Genomic DNA, 24,045 nt, shown 5'->3' with positions numbered 1-24,045 from the left:
AAACTATCTTGATATATCTACACGGGTTTTTTAAGCATGCTCTGACCATGATCACATGATTCTAAGAATGTTTTTAAGAGGTCAACAAACATAGAATTGTTTCAAACAAAACACATGTGAGATCTTACATCGGTTGGAGAGGGAAACGAACTATTTCTGGTGTGGAAACCTCTCCTTAGTAGACGTGTTCTAAATCGTTAGGCCGACGACGATACATAACAGGCCAAAGCAGACAATATCTGTTAGTAGTGGGTTTGGGCTATTAGAAATGGTATCAAAACCAATTACTGAGCGGTGTGTTAGCAAGGATATTGGGCTTTCAACGGAGGTGGATTGTGAGGTCCTACATCAGTTGGAGAGAGGGGAACGAATCATTCCTTAAAGGATGTGGAAACCTCTCCCTAGTACACGCGTTTTAAAACTGTCAGGTTGACGACTGTACGTAACGGACCAAAGAGAACAATATCCATTAGCGGTGGGCTTAGGCTATTACAATCGATATCAGAGCCAGTTACAGCGTGGTGTGCCAGTGAGGACGCTGGCTTCCAAGAAGGGGTGAATTGTGAGATCTCACATCGGTTGGAGAGGGGAACGAAACATTTCTTACAAGGGTGTGGAAACCTCTTCCTAATAGACGCGTTTTAAAACTGTGAGGCTGACAGCGATATATAAAAAGTCAAAGCGGACAATATCTATTAACGGTGGGCTTTGACTATTACAACACACTTAAATTTGACATTGGTACGACTAGCTAACAAAAAGAAAGTGCATCATGTTGCTATAGATAGTATCCTTTTATGTCTTCTTAACCATTGTATCTTTAAAATTACTCTCATCCAAATATAATTTCGGTATAGATTCATAGGATTCCTTTGTAGTATCTTTTTTATTTTTTGGACGTTGCTTATTGTCAACACAAGATCTAAACCGCCATGGTGTCTGAAAACAATGGCTGTCGTTTCAAACACAATAATTAGACACTAAAACAAGACAAAGATTCTTGTTTTTATTCAAAAAAAAAAAAAAAAAAAAAAAAAAANTTCTTAAATTACATACAAACAAGAACAGTGCTATAATCAAGCTCATAGAACCATATAGAAGATGGTGAAATTCTTTGAAGATTTCCAAATCCATCCCGACACGACACAACGGATAAAATAACCATAAGCATGAAACGAAAGGATTAATTTATGGGCATTGGAAGCCATACGGAACCTTCTTTCCACAGTAGTTTAAAAGCAAGCTAAGGGAAACTGGGACATTAAGTTTGAGCCCCAAGGCTTTGGCTTTGATGACGGTACAAAGGCAGGCAGCAGCTTCAAGATCAGCCAGGTCCTTGATGAGGGTGCAACATGGAGTTTTCGGGGGCGTCCCGATCACCACGTGCACGAGACCGTCGAGTAAGTCGGCGCAAACACCAAGCTTGAGAGTGTCCTTCGGGCACCGGGGCTGTGGAGGCAGCTTCGTCGAGGGAGATCCCTCGGAGGGCTTCGATGGCGGTGGTGGGCAAGGGACGTAGGTGGAAGTGACCATTGCGAAGAAGAGGAGGTTGAGAAGAAGGGTTGATGACATTTTGGAAGCCATTGGATGAAGAATGGGTGAAGAATGGTGAGATGAATTAGGGTTTATATAGATGGGGTTTGAGATTTTTTGAAATGGGATTTATGGTAAGGAGCAAAGTTGAGGGATGAACATTTTGGATTGGAGAAAGATCATGAAGATGAGACTATTTTTTAATTCTTTTTTTGGGATGATTTTGGCATTTTCTTAAACGATTGGTTGTCAATTGTACCATCTGTCTCAAGCATTTTGGTGAGAATCGAGTAAACGGTGGCATATTGTAACAGCTCATCGCTAAAAGATATTGTCTTCTTTCTTCTGGGTTTCCCCTCAAGATTTTTAAAACGCGTATGCTAGGGAGAGATTTCCACACCCTCATAACAGCTCTCCGCTAGCAGATATTGTCCTATTTGAGCTTTTCCTTTTGGGTTTCCTCTCAAGATTTTTAAAATGCGTATGCTACGGAGAGATTTTCGCACTCTTATAAAGAATGCTTCATTTTTCTCTCCAACCAATGTGAAATTTTACATATATTAACGAGAATCAAAGCCAGACTCCAATGAGAGCGGTGGGTTTTGGATTATTTTGTCATTTTTTTTTATCTTGAAGTTCCTTCTCGTGCTTTTTTTTTTTAGTTTAATAATATTTAGGTACTGAAGATTCGAATCTCTGACCTCTTGATGCAGAATATATATCTTACTGATCGAGTTATATACTTAAAATGGCTAATTACCCATTTTCGAAATACTAACAGTGGAGTTGTATCGTTTGAGAAATGATTAATTGTTTCTCGATATTAATCTACTAACATAAATGTCTTCATTTACAAGTAAAATCAATAAAATAACTCGAGATTTTTCTCTTTTTATATCTTTTAATTCACAATTCTATGTTATAAAGAGATAAAAACATAACATGTTTTTGTAATTCGTTTCTTGATTCTTATTGATTTGTTTTTACTAAGAAAGGAGGTCGAAATACCTTTCAAAACCCTAATTTTTCCGTTATCTAAAACCTCGTCCAAGTATGTCCTGACACTTACTTCTTACTTCTAAAAGTGAAGATTATCACTACAAACCAGCACGGGTTCTTTCAGGATGCTTCATTCTCACCCAAAAATTCTACTGAGATCGCCAATCATAAAATTGCTTCAAGCAAAATACATTGAACTTTAGAGTCGAGTCATATGATTAAGTCACTAAAAAAAGACTTTTAAACATATTTTGGTCATTCTATCTTTAGAATCGCTCTCATACGAATCTAGTCTCAGTTTATTCATATACCTCTTTTTTACTCGGGCGTCAAAAATTTTGAGCTAGTAGCCTCCGAGGGAGGTGGGGAGTCCCAATTCTTCAGCTTGAGAGGTCTAAATCAGATGGCATGTGATCACTTTGATATCTATTTCTTGGCAGTGACCAATATAAAATTTAATGCTATACTTTGCCAAATATAAAATTTCCAACTTTAATACTTAGAGGTTGCATTGATCAATGGAAGCACATGGGTTGGGACCTCTCTTTTCATTTGCATCAAAGTTTCCATCTCGTTTTTTCTCATGCTTCATCCAATCAGGATAAAATGAAACTTAAAAGCTTTGATTCGAGTTCGGTTGTCTTCTTGTAACTTAGTTAAATCTTTCGAATGTTTATGAACGTGGGTGATGCGCTCACAAGGCATGTCTGTACATATCAAGTGTGTTGCAACTCAGATCTGTTGAAGTTCCTAGTGGTGAGTTGTTTGGTTCGTTTGGTTTAGCTCGATCTAACTAGTCTTATTGGTTTTGACCGGTCTAGTTTTGTTCAACCAATTCGATCTTGTTTGACTAGTCCAACTCGTTTTATATGATTCCTTTTGGTTTGTTTTTTAGGTTTGGGCTAGCCTTAATGGATGTCCGAGAAATTATTGAACATGTTACTATAATGCGCAAGAAAATAATGGATAGAATCCTTAACTACAAGTAAGATGCATCTTCCTTTTTAGTGACTAAAATTAAACGAGCGTTATTAACAATTAAATTTGATTTTGATTGATTAAAAGTATGTTTCAAACAAATTTTGAACATTATATTAACGCGAAACGATATAATACCCTCAACAAGTCATTCATCTATCAATTTTGTGCCAAAGAAACCTTTTATTCATTACTATTTAAAATATAAAGACCAACTTATTAAACAACGTTAAAAGCTAAAAAACAGACAATTTTCAATCATTTAAGGACCAAATTTATAATTTAATCGGTTTCTAATTTACTTAGAACATGGTTATATAACACAAAATGATAATTTATTGAATCATTCATTATCCATCATTGATGGCAAGAAGTCTTCACAACCTCGTTATAAGAATCGAAGTGTAGAAAGTGATTTACACAAATGCCAAAGAGAGATTTCAGAACAGGCAACAAAATCCATTTATTTTGATGCATAGCAAATTCCAAAGGCATATAATTCAACAACGATTTGTATCTGAAAAAGAAACAGTACCAAAAGGGTCCATTCAGCGTGAGGCCGCCTATCTAAGCTTCTGGTTCTCCACCAAGCTCCACTCTTAGGTTGTCATACGGATACACTTTCGGCGCCTGATTAAAAGGAGGATCAAGTTTATCTTAACAATGCTAAATTCATCCAAAATAAAACATCAAGGGTTCAAAGAGTTGAACGATAAATAATAATACAATGACCCATCGAGGAGGAACATGATGATCAAGAAAATACTGCTGAATTGATATGAAAGAAGAAAGAAAAGAGAAGTCTTATAATGCATCATGGAAAAGAATCCAGGGACAAATGCAAGCTGTTTTGGTGCAATTATTAGATGGGAAAAATTGCTGTCTCCAAAAAGAGTTGAATCATAAACTACGTTTTTTAGTCAGTTTCATTTTCGAAAGGCAGTCACAGGAAACACGGCCAATAGTTCGTTCGATTTCTATGCAAATCTCAAGTAAGCGTAATGACTGAAAAACACCATAAAGTATACAAAGCCAGGCTATACAAACAACTACAACAAGAATACATAATAGGTTTCATCCCTTGAACCCCTTGAGATGTTTTCTCTGTGTAACTTATATTGGGATGAAACAATTGCCCGTATATGCTTAATGGTGGGCTCTCACCCCCTTCATCAATGAGAGAAGGGCCGCTGTTCATTAACTCCAAATCGATGTGATTTGAAAGGCCAAGGTTGCTAAGAAGATGAAAGTTTTCACTTGATCTTTTATTCAAGAAAATTGAAAACTCGTGCTTGGATCCGAAGGAAACTCTCAAATATGCCAGTTTGCACTACCTGGTGCATCATGTGTAAAAGTAATTTAGAGTCATCCTCACGTATCTTTGCAATGGCCCTTTCATGGCTCCTAGTTGGTCGAAATCAAAGCTCTTTCATTCTTTTGGCTTAGACTAGTGTCCCCAAAGTTATTAAACCACCCTTTACCAGCTTTCGGAAGGCTCTCCTTTTAAGGGCAAGCGCTTGTTTTATGGTCCAAGGCCGTGACAGACAATCTTAGGAGACTGTGGTTCAAGAGAAACCAAAGAGTTTCTAAAGGGAAAGAGCCTACTGTCGAGGAATTAGGGGATCTTGTGAAAAAATATGCCTCCACTTGGTGCACCCTCTATAGAGGCTTACGTAATGATGACCTCGTGCATATTAATGCCCATTGGGAGTCTATTTTCATAACCCATTGGCTCTGTGGGGATATCACATTCTCTTTCTGTGAGGTTTGTGGGTGAAAGAACACTTTCTTTTTTGGGGCAAAAAGGAATACAGGAAAAACTTTCAATAAAGTTGCTTCCATTCTCCTATCTCGTGTCTTCACAGTTGGAAAAATGGAAGAGTTGGTCGGTAGCGGGTTCATTTTAGCTTTTGTTTTCCCAACCATCAGATATGTCAATATCAGCTAAAAATGGTTTAAGTTCTCAATATCTTAGTTGGACTACACCCTTCCTTTTTTGACGCTCTTTCAGAAGCCGATTTTGACGTCTAAGACAAGTAGCCAAGTGTATTCTAGCAACCAGGTGAAGTGTTTCAACCTGCAAAGAGTGGGTCCCCTTCGGTTTCCAAGAGGGCGTGTGCAGCTCAGATAAATCTTTTAAATCAGGCTCTTTTTTCAGAGGAACTATGCTGGGCCAAAAAGAAAAGAAGGCCCAAATTTGCTGTAGGCTGGAGAAACTATAGGGTGTCCTAACGTCACTTCTAATGCATCTGTTAACAAGTACGATCAGCTTTTGTTTGTGGTTGCATCTCCTTGCACAATCCTTCTCTTGCATTTCTTATTTTCACCTCGTTTGTGTCCCTTCGTCCCCCTGGGTACCCTTCTATTTGCCTCTCTCTGGAAGGTTAAGATCCACCAGAAGGTAATATTCTTAGTGTGGCAGGTATTACAGGGGAGGATTGCCATCGGAAGCCTTCTTCCTTCTTGCTGAGTACTCAGTGGAGGACCTTGTGTATTGTAGACAGGTTCTGGGTACCTTAATAGAGATTTTTGGGCCATTTGGCATGCGTCTTTTGCAGTTTTCTGGGGTACATGGCTCGAGTGGTAGTAGAATTTCAGGAGTGTGGGACAATGTCAAATTTCCAACCTCTTTGTGGGCTTCAGTTTCTAGAGAGTTTTATAACTATCAGTTAGCACACATTGGACTGGAATCTGTTCCTCCGTAGTTGAGGATGGACCATCTTTTGGAGCTAGTGTTTTTGCAGGCCTCTTTCTTTGTTTGTATATTCATTATTTTCAACGAAATGTCGTTTCTTTAAAATCCCTCATACTCCTACCCCTACTCACTTGTTCTTAAAAATGGAAGGAGGATACCCCTACTCACTTCTTTGACAACAAGGATTTGGGTCGAGATGTTATCCTCCTTCAACAGGCCCATGGCTCTTCCAAAAGACTCGTAAGTGCTTCTTTCTCATACTCTCGTGGGTCATCCTTTTAAGAAAGAGAATGAGCTACTACGGAAACACCTCATTAAGGCCTTCTTTTCGTCTACTTGGTTGGGGAAAAATCAAAGGCCTTTTGGGGGAAAGATTGTGATTATTATAGATTCCTTGATAATGTCATCTGCCTAGCTCTTGGTGTAAATTACATAATAATTCCATTCTTATAGTTTGGCTTCTGACACTCCTTTGAGTTGCAGTTGTCTCCACCTCTTTTTTAAAAATTTCATAAACCCAAGAAAAGATCTATTTCTATCCAATCATATTAACAACATGATGTTGAGGGAATAAGCTAGGCCAGCCATAAACATGTCCTTTATTCCCAAAGGGTAGATTCAAGATGACCTTCTCCAACATCCAACTAAGATAACTTCTCCAGATTTTAAGAATAAGAATGAATATTGAACATACCAAAAGCTATCAGTTTAAGCTTTTGGATGTTCTAATGATCAACCAACATGGTATAAGAGCAAAAGATAGGTTTAAAAGCGTGTAATTTCATTTTCTCTCCAATTAATATTAATGATCGCCTGTTGAGCCTTTTACTAATTTTCACACACAGAAATGGAACGAGAGTGTTAAGACTATGAATAAACATTAATAATAACCTCTTATCTCCCTTTCCTTCTCTGCTGTCTAATTCCTCTAACATGCTCCTATTATCCTTCTTACTCTCCCAGAACCTCATTGCTTGAACATAGAAGGGAGAATAACACTCCAGTTATCGAAAAAGGTGTGCCCGTCAGTATGGATGCCTCACATCAGGCCAGGGTCTAAAAAAACGAATCGTGTGTCATAACAAGCTCTTTGACTTGCTACTACGGTTAGTAAAGTCCCTTACTACTAGGCTAGGCATGTTACACAGATACTCTCAGTGTGGTAGGATAAAATTAATCTAAAAAACTGTTCTGCTTTGCACCAAATTATAAGTTAGACATCTCAAGAGTTATTTCTCTAGCTCCGCCCATTTTTCCAGCGCTCAATCAAAGAAATAAAATGCGGTATACAAAGCACAATTATCCCAATATATGAGAAAAGAAAATTCAATCCAAATAATGCACTGAACTGGGTACCACCATATTTCACAAAATGTACGGTAATTTTGAGATCCCACATCTATTAGAGAGGAGAACGAATCATTACTTATAAGGGTGTGGAAACCTCTCCCTACAAGACACGTTTTAAAACCTTGAAGGGAAGCCTAGAAGGGAAAACCTAAAGAGGACAATATCTGCTAGCAATAGGCTTGGGCCATTACAAATGGCATCAAAGTCAGACACCGGGTGATGTGCCAGCAAGGACGCTGGGCCCTTAAAGAGGTGGATTGTGAGATCTCACATCGATTGAGGAGGAGAACTAAGCATTGCTTATAAGGATGTAAAAATCTCTCCGTACGAAACGCATTTTAAAACCTTGAAAGAGGACAATATCTGCTAGCGGTGGGCTTGAACCATTACAGTAATGAACAACAAATGTAACCTTCAACAGTCACGCACCAATGCAGGTGAGATATCAAATAGTCCAACAGAGAACGGAGTACAAAAGATCCACAAAAGATGTCTAGTTCAGTAAACTTACAAATGGTATCTTAGACGCTTTATCGTTCCACACAGCCATAAATCCCAGAGATGCAAAAAATCCCAATCCCCCACATAACCAAGCCAAGGCTTCGTACTGAATCAGAACAAAAACAAAATAAACATACAAATTGTCGGAGAAATGAAAATACAAAATCCTCAAGAGAATCGAGATACCTTCCCAACCGTATCAGCAATACGATCAATACAAGGCTCGGGAAAAGGCGTTCCATTGTCCCATACCAGTTCATCGTTCACAGGAAGCTAAAAATGGAAAAACGATCATAAGTCCTACATAATCTACATCAAAGAGATACTAATTTTGCAACAAATTTGCAGGTAGAAGGGTGAAATGCTTACGGGTTTATCGGGGACGATGTGTTTGCCAACAGGAAGGCCCATGCCGGAGCGACGTCGAAGAGACGAATCAATTGAGCGAGCAACAACTCCATTTCCGCCAAGGATCGAACCCAAATTGCTCAGCCTGCCTGCCATTTTCGGAGATTTTTCCCTCTTCAAAATTCCAAGATCGTCGTCCGTTCTTCTTTTGAGTTATTGTTCTTCAGAGCAATGGGGGAAAAGTAACGCCCTTGGTTTCTTTGTTATCAGAATTTACAATTAATTTTGGGGAAAAAATTGCAAAATCCACAAAGACAATGAATAAATAAATAAATAAATAAATAAATAAATAAATAATAATAAGATATTTAAATGCTATTCGAATTTAATATAAAGAAATAATATTTTTGTTTAATACTTTTTAACATTTTTTTTATAAATAAATTTATATGCAAAATATAAATTATGCATTAAAAATATTATTTTTAAAGAACTAATTTAATTTTTTTTTTAAATAGAAATAGAGAAAAAATTTCCACGTATTTTTTTTTTTTTTCTTTTTTTTCTTTCTTTTCTTTTATCGAACCAGGTTTCTTCTTTCCTAAACCCTGCTTCACATTCCTCCCTCTACACCCCGCACCGTCGCACGCCGCTCCTGCCCGACGCAGTCTCAGCTTCCCGACATACTCGCCGCCGCTCCCTTCCTCCCTCTTAGTTACACTCTCTCATTTCTCCGAGCAATCAGAGATAGTTATCTCTGTTGTTTTCTTCTTTCTCAGAAATATATAACAGCGGTTCAGTCAGTCACAACTCACGCTGCTGGTGAGGTCCGGTCGCCCCTCATTTTTCAGATCCAGCGCCAAGGTTTTGATTTTTTGTTTCATTTTTATTTCGTTTGGTTGATTTATTATGTTCACTCACGAAGAAGAATCAACGAATTGATTTTTTTTTTTTTTTTTTTGTTGATATCTTCTTCAGCCAATGTTCATTCAATCCAAATGAAAACGTAAAACTAAAAATACTTCACATGTTAGAAGAAAAAACAGATTGAATCAATAGATTAAAAAAAAGCATAGTATTCTTATCCGATTTAAGAAATAAAAAGAAAAAGAATTGAGAAGATGAAGCAAGCAAGAAAGAAACTCACCTTTGGTTTGCTTGGCAATAAAAAAAAACTTGTTGTAATCGAAAAGCTATTTGGCACCAATTTGAGTGATTTCAGCTTCATTTTGCCTTCAGGTTCTGGTTTTTTAGGGATACCGAGTTGTTCTTGTGGCACTTTCAGAGGCTTGTAATTTGACCATGCAAAATCTGCATCATTTCATTTGTCGTCTCAGTTCCACTTCTCTTGGGAAAAGCAAAAATGTGGGATCTAATTTAATTACTGATTCAGTTTCCACATTGAAGCATGTTCAAGGAGCTTGGTTAACCACTTTGAGAGAGTTCTCTGCAAAATCTGGTGGATTTGATGAAGCTAATTCTAAGAATGAATGGGATAAGAGTGTGAGTGAATCGTTTTCTGGCACCACGTCAGATGATTTAGGCTGGGATTCTGTTTCCTCTTGGTCTACTGGATTGACCAAAGAGCATTTTGATGGAGAGGCTGTAGGCCGCAGGGTTGGTGAAGGGGGGGATTCACCAAAATCACCACAGTCTTCATTAGTTTCTGGGTTGCAAGAGTTTGAAGACAGAATAAGGGAATTAGAGGCAGAAAACCGGAAAAGCAAGGACTTCGTCGACAAGTGGGGTGAAAGGATGAAAGAGATGAGCATGCTTTTGAAACAAGTGAAAGAGCCTGGTGCTAGAGGGTCTTATCTCAAGGACTCGGAGAAGGCTGAGATGTATCGCTTGCACAAGGAGAACCCTGAGGTATATACTGTTGAGAAGCTTGCTAAAGATTACAGGATTATGAGGCAAAGGGTTCACGCCATTCTTTGGCTGAAAGAGCTTGAAGAGGAAGAGGAGAAAAAACTGGGCCACCCCTTGGATGATTCTGTTGAGCTTTTACTTGATACCTGCCCAGAGTATGTCACAAGTTTCTACCTTATAAAATTTAGATGGATATTAGCATAGCATCATTTATGCCTTTATATTTTTCTCTTTGCAAAATCATTTCACTCTTTCTTGGAAAAATGAAAACATAGTTCTTAGGACTCTTTTTCTTTAGTATCTGGATTTAAGATTTAAAGGAACAAACCACAGATAGATATATGATTTGGCATCAGAACACCTGTTTTGCTTTTTATGTTTACAATTTCTTAATCTTTATTTTTATCTATATGTAAGGTGTTTTAGGAAGATATATGTTTCGTTGTCTAACTTTAACAGATGTATGGTTGAATAAATTATAAAGGATGTGAAATTTGCAATTGTATAATTAAAATTTCCCCCAACTAATTACTCTTTTCCTTCATAAAACCTCCTGTTGATTATACATGATGTACACACATATAGTAGGTAAATTATTTTCTCTTTTTAAATTTTAATCTTTTACAAGCCAGATATTATAAATACTATAATCCTTTAAGGTGAAGTTCAATGTTTCAAAGTCTTGGTTTTAGCAGACGATTTACTGTCTTAAGGTTATTTTGTTTGTATTAATGCTCCTAATGTATGATTGGTTTTGAAGGTAAAAGGGTTAGATGTGAACTTGTATAAGATTTTGAAATTACCATGCAAAAGATTTTTAAGTATGAAGATAAACTCATTTACCATTGACCTCTTATCTTCCTTATGACCAGCTACAAGATTTCTGATCTCGTTTACCATTGGCATCTTTTCTCATTTACCATTGTCATTGGTTCTTGCAGGTTCTTTAAATCCCACGACCTGGAATTCCATGTGGCATCCCTTCCTTACAAACCTGATTTCAAGGTTATGCCGGAAGGTTGGGATGGTACAACCAGAGATTTGGATGAAGTCCATTACGAAATCTCCAAAAAAGAAGATGATATGCTGTATAAAGAATTTGTCGAGAAGATGAATTTCAACAAAAAGAAAGTAAGTTTTGCTGTACTTTTGCTACACTCTATTTGGATGTGGAATGGCTGCGTGAGTATTGAAAGAGAATCTTCTTGAATCCATTTTGAATCCATTTACCAAATGATTTTTACTTGATTGGACTTGGATGGTTCTGAAATGTGAAATTGCATTAATGATTAATTTTTTTAAAGGCTAAAGGTAGCCTTGAAGTTTTTTCTCTTGAAGAGGATAACGCCTCAAGTTTGTTCTTTTTTATTCAGAATTTGTCTTATTGATGTATAAGATTTACTAAAGGGATGATAGATCCATGATGGTTACAAAAGAAAGAGTCTCCAAACAAGAAAAATAAAACCAAGAGAAAAATTACAAAAGGAACTTGTCACTGATGCCCAAGAGGGACATTAAGTCTCACTAAGGACCAAACATTAAAGGACTCCCTCTCCAACCCTCTAAAACTCTATTATTTCTTTCCCCATGATTCTCTCAATACAACACTCTCCCCAACTTTCCATAAAAAAACACCCTTCCCCCTGATGAATGGAGAAGGGAACTCCTCGATTATATCACTAAAAGCTTTGTGATGGGCAATTTAAAGTCCAAACACATCAAAGAAAAAATTTCAACCTGTCAACTCCAAAACAGATGATCCAGATCTTCTTCCTCTCTCTGACGCAAAATGCAATAGAAAAGCCCAACCAAGGATGATAACTTTCTCGAATGCCTGTCTAAGGATTTATATTAAGGTCAGTCACTTTCTCAAAATAATCAACAACCTTGAAAAGGTTGTTTAGGGAGCTTTCGTTACCAAAGGGGAGAAACGAATGGTGTCATTGACAAATTGGATATGGTTTATGCTAACCTCGGCCATTTCCACATGGAAGCCTTTAATTTGATTGTGAGACTCAGCGTTAGTGAGGAGCCTACTAAGACTGTCCATGAAGAGGATAGGGGACAAAAGGTCTTCTTGACGTAGCCCACTAGTGGCTAAGATCTTTCCCTTGGGTATTCTTAATGATAATAGATAAATTTGCCGATGAAATACAACCTTTAATCCCCAATGTCTCCTTTTTTTGGCCAAACCCCTTTGCAGCAAGAATATTTTGAAGAAACCTCAATCAACCTTGTTGAATGCGTTTAAGTGTCTAATTTAATGACCGTCCCTTTCCCCTTTTCCTTTTCCATTCATCAATAAGTTTGTTATCCATAAGAGAGGCATCGATGGTTTGTCTACCTTCTCCAAAAGTTGTTCGATAGTGATGGTATGGGAAAGTAAGACACTTGAAGGGTACATGGGCCACAATCTGAAAAAAAGAAAAAACTTGGAACACTCGTAATATTGCACTTATGGATGTTCAACATTTTTTGAAAAAGAATTTGGAATGTATATAACCACCTGGGGCTCGTAGACTTGACATTGCCAAAGCTCTGTACAGCTTTCCAAACTTCTAATTCGGTAAAAGTGGCTTCTAAATCAGTGGCTTGGTGGTGATCAATGGGACTCCAGTCAGTACCCGAAGGAAAGCCTCTAGATAATCCCTCTTGGTATATACACTTTCATAAAAGAACAGGAATTTGGGCACAATTTCTTCCTCTGTTAACAAGCTGCCACCCATAGTGGATGGGATCCCTAAAATAGACTTTTTCTCTCCTAAGTGGCTTGGGTATAATGGAAGAAGCCATTATTCGCTTCTCCGTCCTCTATCCATCTATTTTTACATTTTTGTTTCCAAGATATCTCTTCTTTGGCTGTAAAAGACAACAATTCAGCTTGCATAGACCTTCTTGGTGTGCTGTTCAATAGAGATAGGTCCTGAATCGCCTAAGGCAGCAATGATTGATATTTCAGCCAAGAGCTGATTTCTTTTGATAGAGAGACAGCCAAAACCATTCCTGATCCATTTTTTAATAGCACCTTAGTAGGCTCCTCACTAAATTTTTCAAACTGTGAGACAGCGTTAGTGAGGAGCTTACAAATTCAAAAGCTAAATTTTTGAACACTGATACAAATTAATATTATCCTTCTAACCATTGCACAAGGTGTTATAGACTTCAGATCTAAAAGTGAGAGTCTTGCCTACAGGAAAGCCTCAATAGCAGCCTCTTAAAACAATGTTAATGATGATAATGGATTTGATTGAAGGGGGATGGTAGACATGATGTCTAATGGTATAAAGTGTACAAATGCAATGGAACTCGATTTTCCATTTTCGCATAATAACTATTTCTTTGAAATGCAGATTGCAGGAGAGGTCTTCCGCCACAAATATAGTAGGCGTCGGGCTGCAGATGGGTGGAAATTCACAATAGAGAAAATGGGACCACGAGGGAAACGGGGAGGTGACGGTGGATGGAAGTTCGTCAGCTTGCCTGATGGTTCTAGCAGGCCATTGAACGAAATGGAGAAGATGTATGTGAGGCGAGAGACACCTCGCCATCGACGTAAAATCCTCCCATGATAAGTTTCAAGCACTTGCACATCGATCTAAGCGTGCATTTGATGATATAAATAGTTCGAAAAAAACTGGTAGATCCCCCAGGATGATTTCATAATTTTCTTTTGACTGACCTGTTTTTGATTGAACTTCATGCTTTGTTGTAGTAGTTTTCCCCGATGGTTCACATCTGCAATAACAGGTTTTCTTCTTGCCTCTCTCTCTCTGTTATGGGACGGTTTTTTTTTTNTTTCTAAATAATGTAGCCCAAAGATAATTGATTATATAGTTGAAAGTTGAAATTACCTTTTATCTTTATCTCATTTTAGAATGAAGGAAATATTTGTTTGTTTGGAAATATTTTGATATCCAATGTTATATATGGCTGAAGTTGTTTCAATTTTCATCTGTGTTCTTCATGATTTGATGTGTCAGTGATGAAGTTAGTATATATATATATATATATATATATATATATATATATATATATATATATTTGCAAAATCAGGTATGGATGAGATTGGGATAGGATTAAATCATTTGGCTAAGGAAATTGGATGAATTTCATTAGTTTGGTGAAGGAGAAACGTTGCCAAATAGTCGAGTTCATACTCAAGTATGTCAAAGCAAATTCATACTCGGATTTATATGTGGGTAGCGAACGAGTGAATAAGGAATCAAGGTGCTTTGATTTAGATACTCGGAGAAGGGTTCATACGTGGATAGTTCGGAAAAGGGGTTTGGAAGCAGTGATTTGGGGAGATAACCACCATAAAGCACGGCGGGAGCCTCGCCGAAGTTAGGTAAGTTTTAGGGTTTTTAGACCATCTCCTTCAACCAAATTCTTCTTGGTTAATCCATAATTTGGGACGATTTTTGTACCGTTATTAATAAAAATATAGCATATAAATAAATAACTCGCCTAAAGTAATATTAATTCATTTACTTATTTCATTGTATTATATCAAAAATAAATAAATAAATAAATTGTTGCATATTCTTCAAAAGCTACAAAATTTATTGACCTTTTTGGAAGATATAGAAAAGGCATGGCCTAATGGTTACTTTGTACCCTAAAATTAGGGACATGAACCCCTCCAACTCCTTCCACCCCGTTGACCCTGTTTGCCACGTGGCAATCCTACCATGTGCTTTTGGCCTATGAATGTTTGCCACGTTGGATTTCATGTTGGTTTTTGTGGGGCCTTAGGTTTTCTTCTGGTCGTCTTTGTGGTTTTGTTCGTAGGGTCAATTGGATCACAATCTAGTAGTGTCCACTAAAGATGTTTACGGTGCGGTGCGCCCACAAAGAGGGAAGTCTTATCCGTCGTTATTCCCGTCATCTATTTCATTTTCTATCTACGTGAAATTTCTCATTTATTTTTGCAAGAATCAGAGTGAAGATTCCCTCTAAATAATTTCTCCACGATTATTATTCTTTAAAAAAATCGTTATTTAATCATATGAACTACAAAATTAAGTGTGTTTACTTGAAACAATTTAACATCACGAGGGGATCTTCTTAAAATTCACGTGAGTAAGGACACAAATCATCCTGAAACACTAAAAGATTTTCGACTTTTTCTAACATGTTATCTCCCATGCCAACTTTTATAACATTGGCAGAGGCCTCTCTCGATGGTAATTTGATGCATTTTGAAAAATCGTTATACCTGTGTTGTCTTCTGTCTCACACAATAAACTAAAGACGAGCAAGTGACGTGCCTAGATCGTACGGGACGTAATACCATCATATGTCGAAACTAGATTTTGAATCTATATTACAAAAACTATGTAAATCATTTTTGTTCTTAAGCCTATATGGGCCATTTGGGCCTTACAAAACCTTCTTATCACATATTAACCAAATAAATTTTTTTTTTTTTTTTTTCCTTTTTGAAACTTAAATCATTTGGTTTTGAAGTATATACAATTTATTGTTTAACCCTTGATTTTCTTTATTGATACATATCCATTTTTAATTAAATTTATTGAAATAATACAAACCGTTTGATCGGTTTAATTTTGTGGCTAGTTATAAATATGAACTTGTAAACGAGACTGTTCATATGGGTACAGGTTCTTCTAGTCCCGTTAGATATTTTTAAGTTGAGTTCAGACGTTCTAGTATGTAGATTAAGAATTACTTTAACTCGTTAATTTTCTGGCTCGATCAAAATTTAGTCAATAAAAATGAAAGTTTACGAACAGGGTTGACTTACTAAACTAAATACCCGAGTAAAAAAATTGTTTGGACCAGTTTTGTAATATTATTATCGATCAATCAAATGGGTCTAATACCTTTTTTCTTCCTTGGATGAGTTGAAAGCATATTCTATACATTTTGATAGAAATATTTCTAAATTTGAACATACATATGAAGGAATATGAAAAGAATTTTGCTCAAATAAATTTTTTTTAGCTTAATAAGGCAGACCATTGTTGTCTTTTAAAACCTAATTGGGCTCCAAATTTGTTGTCTTTTCTCAACTTTATTTTTAAGGTAACAACTTTTGTCCCATACAAAACCAACCGACCAACCATCGTGTCCCGAGTGTTCATATAATCTGATAACTTTTTTAATATAGAGTACCGATCTCAAACCATAAAAATTGGGTTGAGTTACATTTTTTCTTTGTTTGAATTGGATTGAATTTTAAAAAACTTAAAATTTGGGTCGGTCGTAGGTTACCATTCTTTTCTGTACCCCGACCAACTTGAAAATAGGTTACAAGCCAGCTCAACCCTACCCTACTTTTAAGATTATAGCGGATATTAAGAATAGTTAATGTTTATAACTGATGTTAATTATGCATTCTGACTTGTGAATAATATGATATTTGAATTTTATGAGATTTTAGTTATTAAGGTAACATGTATGGTTGATAAGTATGATTTTTTAAATAATTAAAAAAATAACCCGACACTCCAAACCAATCATGAAGGTTGGGTTGTGAACTTTATTCGGGTGGCTTAAGTCACCAACCCAACTAACCTGAAATTGTGGGTTGGTCCAAAAAAATTCTCTAACCCAATGCACGTACACTCTTACTCTCACAAACCCTAAATTAAAATTTTATATAGTTAGTGTTTATGTCTCAGTTTAACGAAAGTATTTATGAAAATATCGATGAAATATTATTATTGTCCGCTTTGATCCGTTACGTATTATTGTCAGCCTCACGGTCTTAAAATGCGTAAGTTAGAGAGAGATTTTCACACTCTTATAAGGTAGACTTCATTCTCCTGTCCAACTAATATGGGATCTCACAATCCACCCCCTCAGGAGCCCCGCGTCCTCGCTAGTACTCGTTTCTTTCTCCAATTGGTGTGGGATCTCACAATCCACCTTTAGGACCCAATACCCTCGTTAGCACATTGTAACGGCCCAGATCCACCGCTAGCAAATATTGTCATCTTTGAATTTTCCCTCTCGAGCTTCCCCTCTCTAAATGATATGGGATCTCATAGTCCACCCCCCTTAGGGACTCAGTGTCCGTGCTGGTACTCGTTCCCTTCTTCAATCGGTGTGGGATCTCACAATCCACCCCCTTTAGGGCCCAATGCCCTCGTTGGTACATTGTCTCAGGTTCATCCTCTTTGGGGTCAGCGTCCTCGTTAGCACACCGCCCAATGTCTAACTCGACTTTTATAATCATCGATGACGATAGTTAAATTTTGTTTTATCTAGAAATTGGATAACACAAAAAAGAAAAGAGTGATTGTTTGGATAAAATCAAACAGTCAATGCTGATGTGTAGTTGCAGCCTAGATTTGAAACATGATCCTTAATGCTTGTCATGTCTCATCTATTCACCCCTTCTCATGCCCAACCATTTACTCCATATTCATGTAATTTTTTTCTTATATTATCGTCTCGTGTAAGTTAGGTATTCACGGCATTCTCTCATTTATACTCGAGTACACGAGGGGTACATGAATGAACTAAGACTGCATCAAAATGAGAACAGTCCTAAGAATAGGATGACTAAGAAAGACTTAAAAGAAACCAAAGTCGTGTTTTGCTTGGAGCTATACTATGTTGGGTGACCTCTTGAAAATTTTTATAGGATGCATGTGAGTGCGGTCAAAACATATTGAAAAGACTCGTGTTAATCTGTGATGATAGTTTTCCCTTTTAGAATCGAGAAGTAAGTAACGTGACTATGTCAGGGCATCTAGGGGAATGTTGGGGCACACAGGTATCGAATCTAGATTATAAATGCTAGTTCGAATCTTGGGCATGGATCGTTACTAATGGTATCAAAGGTAGGTTTTAATCCTGGGACCTGCGAGTTATGGGCCCACGAAAATGTTTTGACCATTTGAAATATCTATAGTATGTTAAACTCATTTTTTAAATCTTATTTATAAGTAAAATCATTATAGTTTTGAATTTTCCATGAAAGGAAATTTGTGATTATGATCGTATTTGAGTCTTGCAGAGGAATCCTTAGGTTTTCGGGGCATTGGATTCTCATCAATGTTTGCGTTACTCAAGCCGACATTCTCGCTTCCGCTTCGTCCACCACTGAGGCGGAACACTCCCCTACCGATGCATTTTTACATCCTACAACTTCAACAGATCGCTTAGCCCCGTTCATCTTCGGCGCAAGAGCGCTCGATCAGTGAGCTAGAGTTTACCCACAAGGTAGAATCTCGCACCCATGTGGAGCTATGGCCAATGTGCTCTAAGCTTAAGTTAAAATTTAGTCAAAGATATATCGAACTGAACACAGAAAAATTGCATACCATACCTTTGAAGGTGGGGGCGTTCTTATAGACCCCACCAAGACACCCCCTTGGGACCAAGGTGGGGGACTTTGTGATGACAGCGGGGGCACCCTTGAGACAGGTCTATAGACTTATGGCCTCATTACGCCTTTTGTGTAACAAAGATTGTCTTTAGCTCCGCTATCACAATTTAGTACGAGGCTTTTCGGGCGATTATCCCGGGAATAAAGATTAAAAAAAAAAAAAAAAAAAAAGTTTTCATATTTTGTGTCACAAAAAAGGGTTTTGCATTAACGAAAGCTAAATTAATAAAAACGTTCCTAAATTTTGTATTTTGTCTTTAAAAAAATATTTTTTTATAAAAATTTTAAGGGTATTTTTAAAGTTTTAAAACTTTTCACAAGAGAGATGTGGCGAAGAGTTCGACTTGCTACAAAATACAATGATGAGTTTGTTTGATGGATTAGCTGATGAATTCAGAACAACAATCGATGTCGTCCAAGAAAAGATAGCCGACATGAACACCCGAATTGGGGTGACCATGAAAGTCGTGGATAACGTCACGGCTGGGCAAACTCATACACGATCCAACAAACTAAAGTTTCCAGACCTCAGACCCTTCAAAGGGAACCAAGACGCCAAAGAATCGAAGAACTTCATCTTTGAAATACTAAGTGTATTATGAAAATTTAAAAGTTTAAGTGTAAAAGTCCAAGCCCACCGCTAGCAGATATTGTCTACTTTAGCCCGTTACGTACCGTCGTCAGTCTCACTATTTTTTTTTTTTTAAAAAAAGCTTTTCCCACTCCTATAAGGAATGCTTTGTTCCCCCTCCACCCCTTACTGGCTAGCGCCTCCCTGTCACACTGCCCAGTGTTTAACCCTATACCATATATAACAGCTCAAACCCACCGTTAGCATATATATTGTTTATTTTAGCCCGTTACGTATCGTCGTCAGCCTCACAATTTTAAAACGCATCTACTAAGAAGAGATTTTCACACCTTTATAACGAATGTTTCGTTCTCTTCTTTATTTGACGCGAGATTTCACATCAAGTATATTTTTAAATAAAATTAATGATAAATGTATTTTTAAAATTTTCTAATAATTTATTATTATTATTATTATTATTGAAAAAAGTAGCCACATGGTGATGACATCCATTCACTTCTTTTCATATTTTCAAACCTTGAGAGAGAAAGAGATAGAGAGAGAGAGAGAGAGAGAGAGAGAGAGGACGTAAGGGATAAAGCTTGTGAGATTAAATCCTTAATTAATAATTTTACCCAACTAAACTAATTACACCATAATTTAACTATATAATTATTAAATATTATATTAATAATCCCGACAGGGTAAATACTTTAAATATTTTACGTTTCTTTTTTAAATTTAAACATTTGACCTTAACCCGATAGACATTTGACTTTACCCGAATAGATGTTGTGAGAATTTAATTATATTCTTCTGTTTCAAAACGGATTTCTTTCATCCACAGTAAAGTTTCTTTCTGCCAGAATTTCTCTCAAACGTGGAGCCAATTAATTACATAATACCTCACGGATCTCCTCAACCTCACGTGGATCCCAAGGGAGAATCGTCTGTCGTAAGAGACCATTCCGAGTAAGTCAATTTCCAAATTCTATTTTTCTGAAAATTTCATTATTTTCGTTACAAATCTCTTGAATTGGGCTTGAAAAATAAATACCAAAATGATTAAAAGCTAACGGTGATACGTAACAGTGATACGTAACAGTGATACGTAACAGGCTAAAGTGACAATATCTATTCGAGGTGGACTTGGACTATTTTAAAAATTAAGTGGCTGTAGTTTAGTGGTGAGAATTCCCGATTGTATGGAGAATAATTATTTTAAATTGGTAGGTTAAGGTTAAAATAAAAAGGGGAAGATTTCGAGATAAACTTCAAATTTTTTCATTTTCTCTTCCTCTAGATCTATGTCCTATTAAACAATAGGGTTGGCTGCCCTAAAAGTTACGGTCCTATGCCCTCCAAGCTTTCCCACTTAAATTCTCGTAAAGTTTAAACATCAAACAGGTCACAATACATCATTACCATCAGTTACAAACGTTAAATATTATTATTCTTACTAAAGTTGAGTTGGGTTGGATTGTAACCCTATTTTCACGTTGGTGGAGTAAAAAATGTCAACTCGCAAATATGAGGTTAGTTTCAGGTACACGGTCAAACTTTGAAAATGAGTTTTTTTCAAAATAACTTTTAAAGACTTTAACCCTCGAGAAGTGGATTGTGAAATCTCACATCAGTTGGAGAAAGGAACAAAACATTCCTTATATGGGTGTGGAAACCTCTCCCTAGTAGACGCCCACTGCTAGCAGATATTATCCGTTTTGGCTCGTTACGTATTGTTGTCAGCTTTACGGTTCTAAAATGCGTCTACTAGGGATTAGAACCGTAAAGCTGACAACAATACGTAACGAGCCAAAACGGATAATATCTGCTAGCAGTGGGCTTGAGCCATTACGATACTTTATTCTCACTCTAGGAGGTCACCAAACATAGAACTGCTATAAGTTCGTGTATTTTGTTATTATAAATACTAATTTTCGATTATTTTAAGTAATTTTTAGCCATCATATCCTTTAAGATAGCTTCAATTCGACATAGTAAAGACTATCTCCACAAACCAACAAGAGTTATTCCAACATGGTTTGTTCTCACTCATATGCATCCGAGGAAAACTCATAGGAGGTCACCCAACGTTTTGTCCTCGCTCATATACATCTCAGGAAAATTCCTAAGAGGTCACCCAACATAGAATTGCTTCAAGTAAAACATGCATAATCGTTGAGTTTCTATGATTGAGCCATCGAAAAGAAATGTACATCTTGTCGGTATAGGTAGTAATTTTCATTTCTTTTATACATTTCTTAGTCATCTTATCCTTAGAATCACTGTCATTCAAATGTAGTTTCGTTCATATATGTACCTCTCATTTATTCAGATATCACAATTAAACTAAACTCAAGTTGATTTAAGACCTTACTCCTATTTGTCCTCTCCCAAGGTTGAACTTACCTCGTGCATGTGCAAACCACTGGATCCTAGCCAAATTAAAAAAAAAGAAAAAAAAATTAATATTTATATTAAAATATTATTTCGGTCTCTTTAGTTTAAAATATTGAGTAAATTTTAAAGGTAAGCTATTTTTTTTTTATAAAAATGATTATTATTTTTAAATATAAATTAACTTAAATGGGTAAATTTAGATTTATTGAGAATATACAAATTAAAATATATGAATAAAAAAAAATAGTATTTAAATCTACATTTTATAATAATTATTTATTGACCAAAAACTAAAACCACATCACTTGTAAAAGTGGATTACTTTCGTTAAAAGCAAAGAATTTCCCTTAATTGGATAAAATATATATTTTTGGACAGTACGATGAGAATATTTTTCAGATGTATGAAAGCGAGAACAAAATATACTGAAATGACTCGTATTAGTTTATGGAGATATTATTCACTCTTAAAAACAAAGAGTTTAGAACGTGAATGTGTCATAGGAAGACAGGAGAATATACGGATATGTACTCAAAATTAGAATTAAAATATTAAAATAGCGTTTCAAAAATATTTTTAATTTTAAATTTTTTTTATTAATTTTAATTAAAAAAAATTAGTATTGTATTTAAAAAAATACCATAAAATTATAAATAAATAAATAAAACATTAACCCTCTATATTTTTTTTTTAAAATTATTATTGTTAATATACGGATAAAAACTACCTATCATCGATATCTTACAGATTATCTCCAAATTTTTTAATGTTACTTTTTTTGAAACAGTGATATTAATGTGTATTTTTTTAATTTTTTTTAAAAATTTAAAGATATTTTTTAAATTTTTAAAAAAGTCTCGAGAGTATTAATGAAATTTTGAAAGTTTAATAATGTTTTTTAAATACTTTTGAAACAAAATATTTTTTATTTTTCTCCGAAACCAATGGTAAGAATATATTTTTAATTTTTTTTTAATTTAAAAATATATTTTTTTAAGTTTTAAAAATTATATATATATATATTTTTTTAAAGATAAGGTGCAAACATTAAATTATTTTTATTAATTTAACCTAAATATTAAAAAAAATGAGGAAAAGAAAAAGGAGCCCACTGAATCGTCAGCTATACTTTTTACAACATTTTAATAATTACTCTCTTTTCCAATTTTCAGTACGGTAAATAAATAAATAAATATATATATATATATATATATATACAACAAAAATGATCATCCCATCATACGAGACCTATATAGCATTGCCCTTGCCGCCATTTTTAAAAAAGGACTAAAAAATAAAAATAAAATAAAAATTAGATATTATTTTGTTTTATTGTTTTTCATTTTCGGTTACTGGTCGGGACATCCGAATGAAATTTATAATTCAATCTTTTATTTTTGGATTGGGTTGAGTTGTCGGGTTTTTATTTTATTATTTAAAAAAATCATATTTATTTTAATACAGGTGATATTAATAACTAAAATTTTATCAAAATTTAAATATTAAATATTCATAGTAAGATGAATTAACAAAAGAAAAAAGAAAAAAGAAACGAAGGTAGAAAATTGAAACCACTCGCAGTTAGCAGGCACGTGAAAGTCACGCAGGAAACTATTGAGAAACAGTACCAAATTTACAGAGTGGGGCCCATTGGTGTGGAGATTTTTGAAGTGACCCCTTATTGGTGTGTCGTTATCAATCGCCTTGAGGAGCGTCGTACTCCCACCTCAAGTCCTTGTCTCTCTCGTTCAATTTTTTACATATTAACGCGTGTTAAAATTGCGAGGCTAATAACAATAAATACATAACAAGTTAAAGTATATAATATCTGCGAGCGATGAACTTGGTATGAGTTATAAGTAACAATACTTTAGTTCATGTAAGTAAATTCAAACGTTAAATTGATTTTGAGCGGCTAAAATATGTTTTCGATTAATTTCAACTATTTTAATCTCAATTGTGTCAACGGTGCAATTTATGGTACCTCCAAGGCAGGTTAAACGCTCGTATTTCTAGAGCGAAACAATTTCACTTATTATGCCTCTCTTTTACTGTCGCTCGTATTCACAAACATGTCTGTTTCACCGAGCCTCTCTTCGAGAAATCAATGTTTCGACACATGATTTTAGACAAGCTTCATCCTCTTTCGGGAAGAACTCACTTCGAAGAGCGAGGTGTGGTTACTATCCTACAACATGACCACATTACCTATTAATGACGGGATATAAAAAATAATTTAAGAATATGAGAAAATTATATATTTGGATACAAAAACAATATTTTTTAAATCACATGATTAAAATAAATTATTATATTAATGGATATTGCTTGCGTGTAAATAACAATTAATATCAATAAATAAAGAAAATAATATAACAAGATATTCCTTTTGTCTTTCTTAGGAACATTATTGAAAATTTTAATTATATTTTCTTTATG

At 35.6% G+C, this 24,045-nt stretch overlaps 3 protein-coding genes across 3 annotated transcripts; 1 reads left to right on the top strand and 2 right to left on the bottom strand.

The window, feature by feature from the left end:
• Positions 1–1,048: 1,048 nt before the first annotated feature.
• LOC111810744 (14 kDa proline-rich protein DC2.15-like) lies at positions 1,049–1,747 on the bottom strand. Its single transcript, XM_023697512.1, has one exon. It carries the CDS (start codon positions 1,582–1,584, stop codon positions 1,189–1,191), a length of 396 nt encoding a protein of 131 aa, XP_023553280.1. The 5' UTR covers positions 1,585–1,747; the 3' UTR covers positions 1,049–1,188.
• Positions 1,748–3,828: 2,081 nt separating this feature from the next.
• Positions 3,829–8,689, bottom strand: LOC111810743 (NADH dehydrogenase [ubiquinone] 1 beta subcomplex subunit 8, mitochondrial). The gene is made up of 4 exons (XM_023697511.1): positions 8,426–8,689; positions 8,243–8,329; positions 8,067–8,162; positions 3,829–4,140 (listed from the first exon to the last, which is right to left on the bottom strand). Exons 1-4 carry the CDS (start codon positions 8,558–8,560, stop codon positions 4,078–4,080), a joined length of 381 nt encoding a protein of 126 aa, XP_023553279.1. The 5' UTR covers positions 8,561–8,689; the 3' UTR covers positions 3,829–4,077.
• Positions 8,690–8,957: 268 nt separating this feature from the next.
• On the top strand, positions 8,958–14,038 carry LOC111810742. Its single transcript, XM_023697510.1, has 4 exons — positions 8,958–9,268; positions 9,644–10,428; positions 11,215–11,404; positions 13,624–14,038. The coding sequence occupies exons 2-4, from the start codon at positions 9,707–9,709 to the stop codon at positions 13,840–13,842; spliced, it is 1,131 nt and encodes a 376-aa protein (XP_023553278.1). The 5' UTR covers positions 8,958–9,268; positions 9,644–9,706; the 3' UTR covers positions 13,843–14,038.
• Positions 14,039–24,045: the final 10,007 nt, after the last annotated feature.

Source organism: Cucurbita pepo, chromosome LG14 (assembly GCF_002806865.2).
Source record: "Cucurbita pepo subsp. pepo cultivar mu-cu-16 chromosome LG14, ASM280686v2, whole genome shotgun sequence".
Lineage (NCBI taxonomy): Eukaryota > Viridiplantae > Streptophyta > Magnoliopsida > Cucurbitales > Cucurbitaceae > Cucurbita > Cucurbita pepo.
This window is presented reverse-complemented; position numbering and strand designations above follow the sequence as displayed.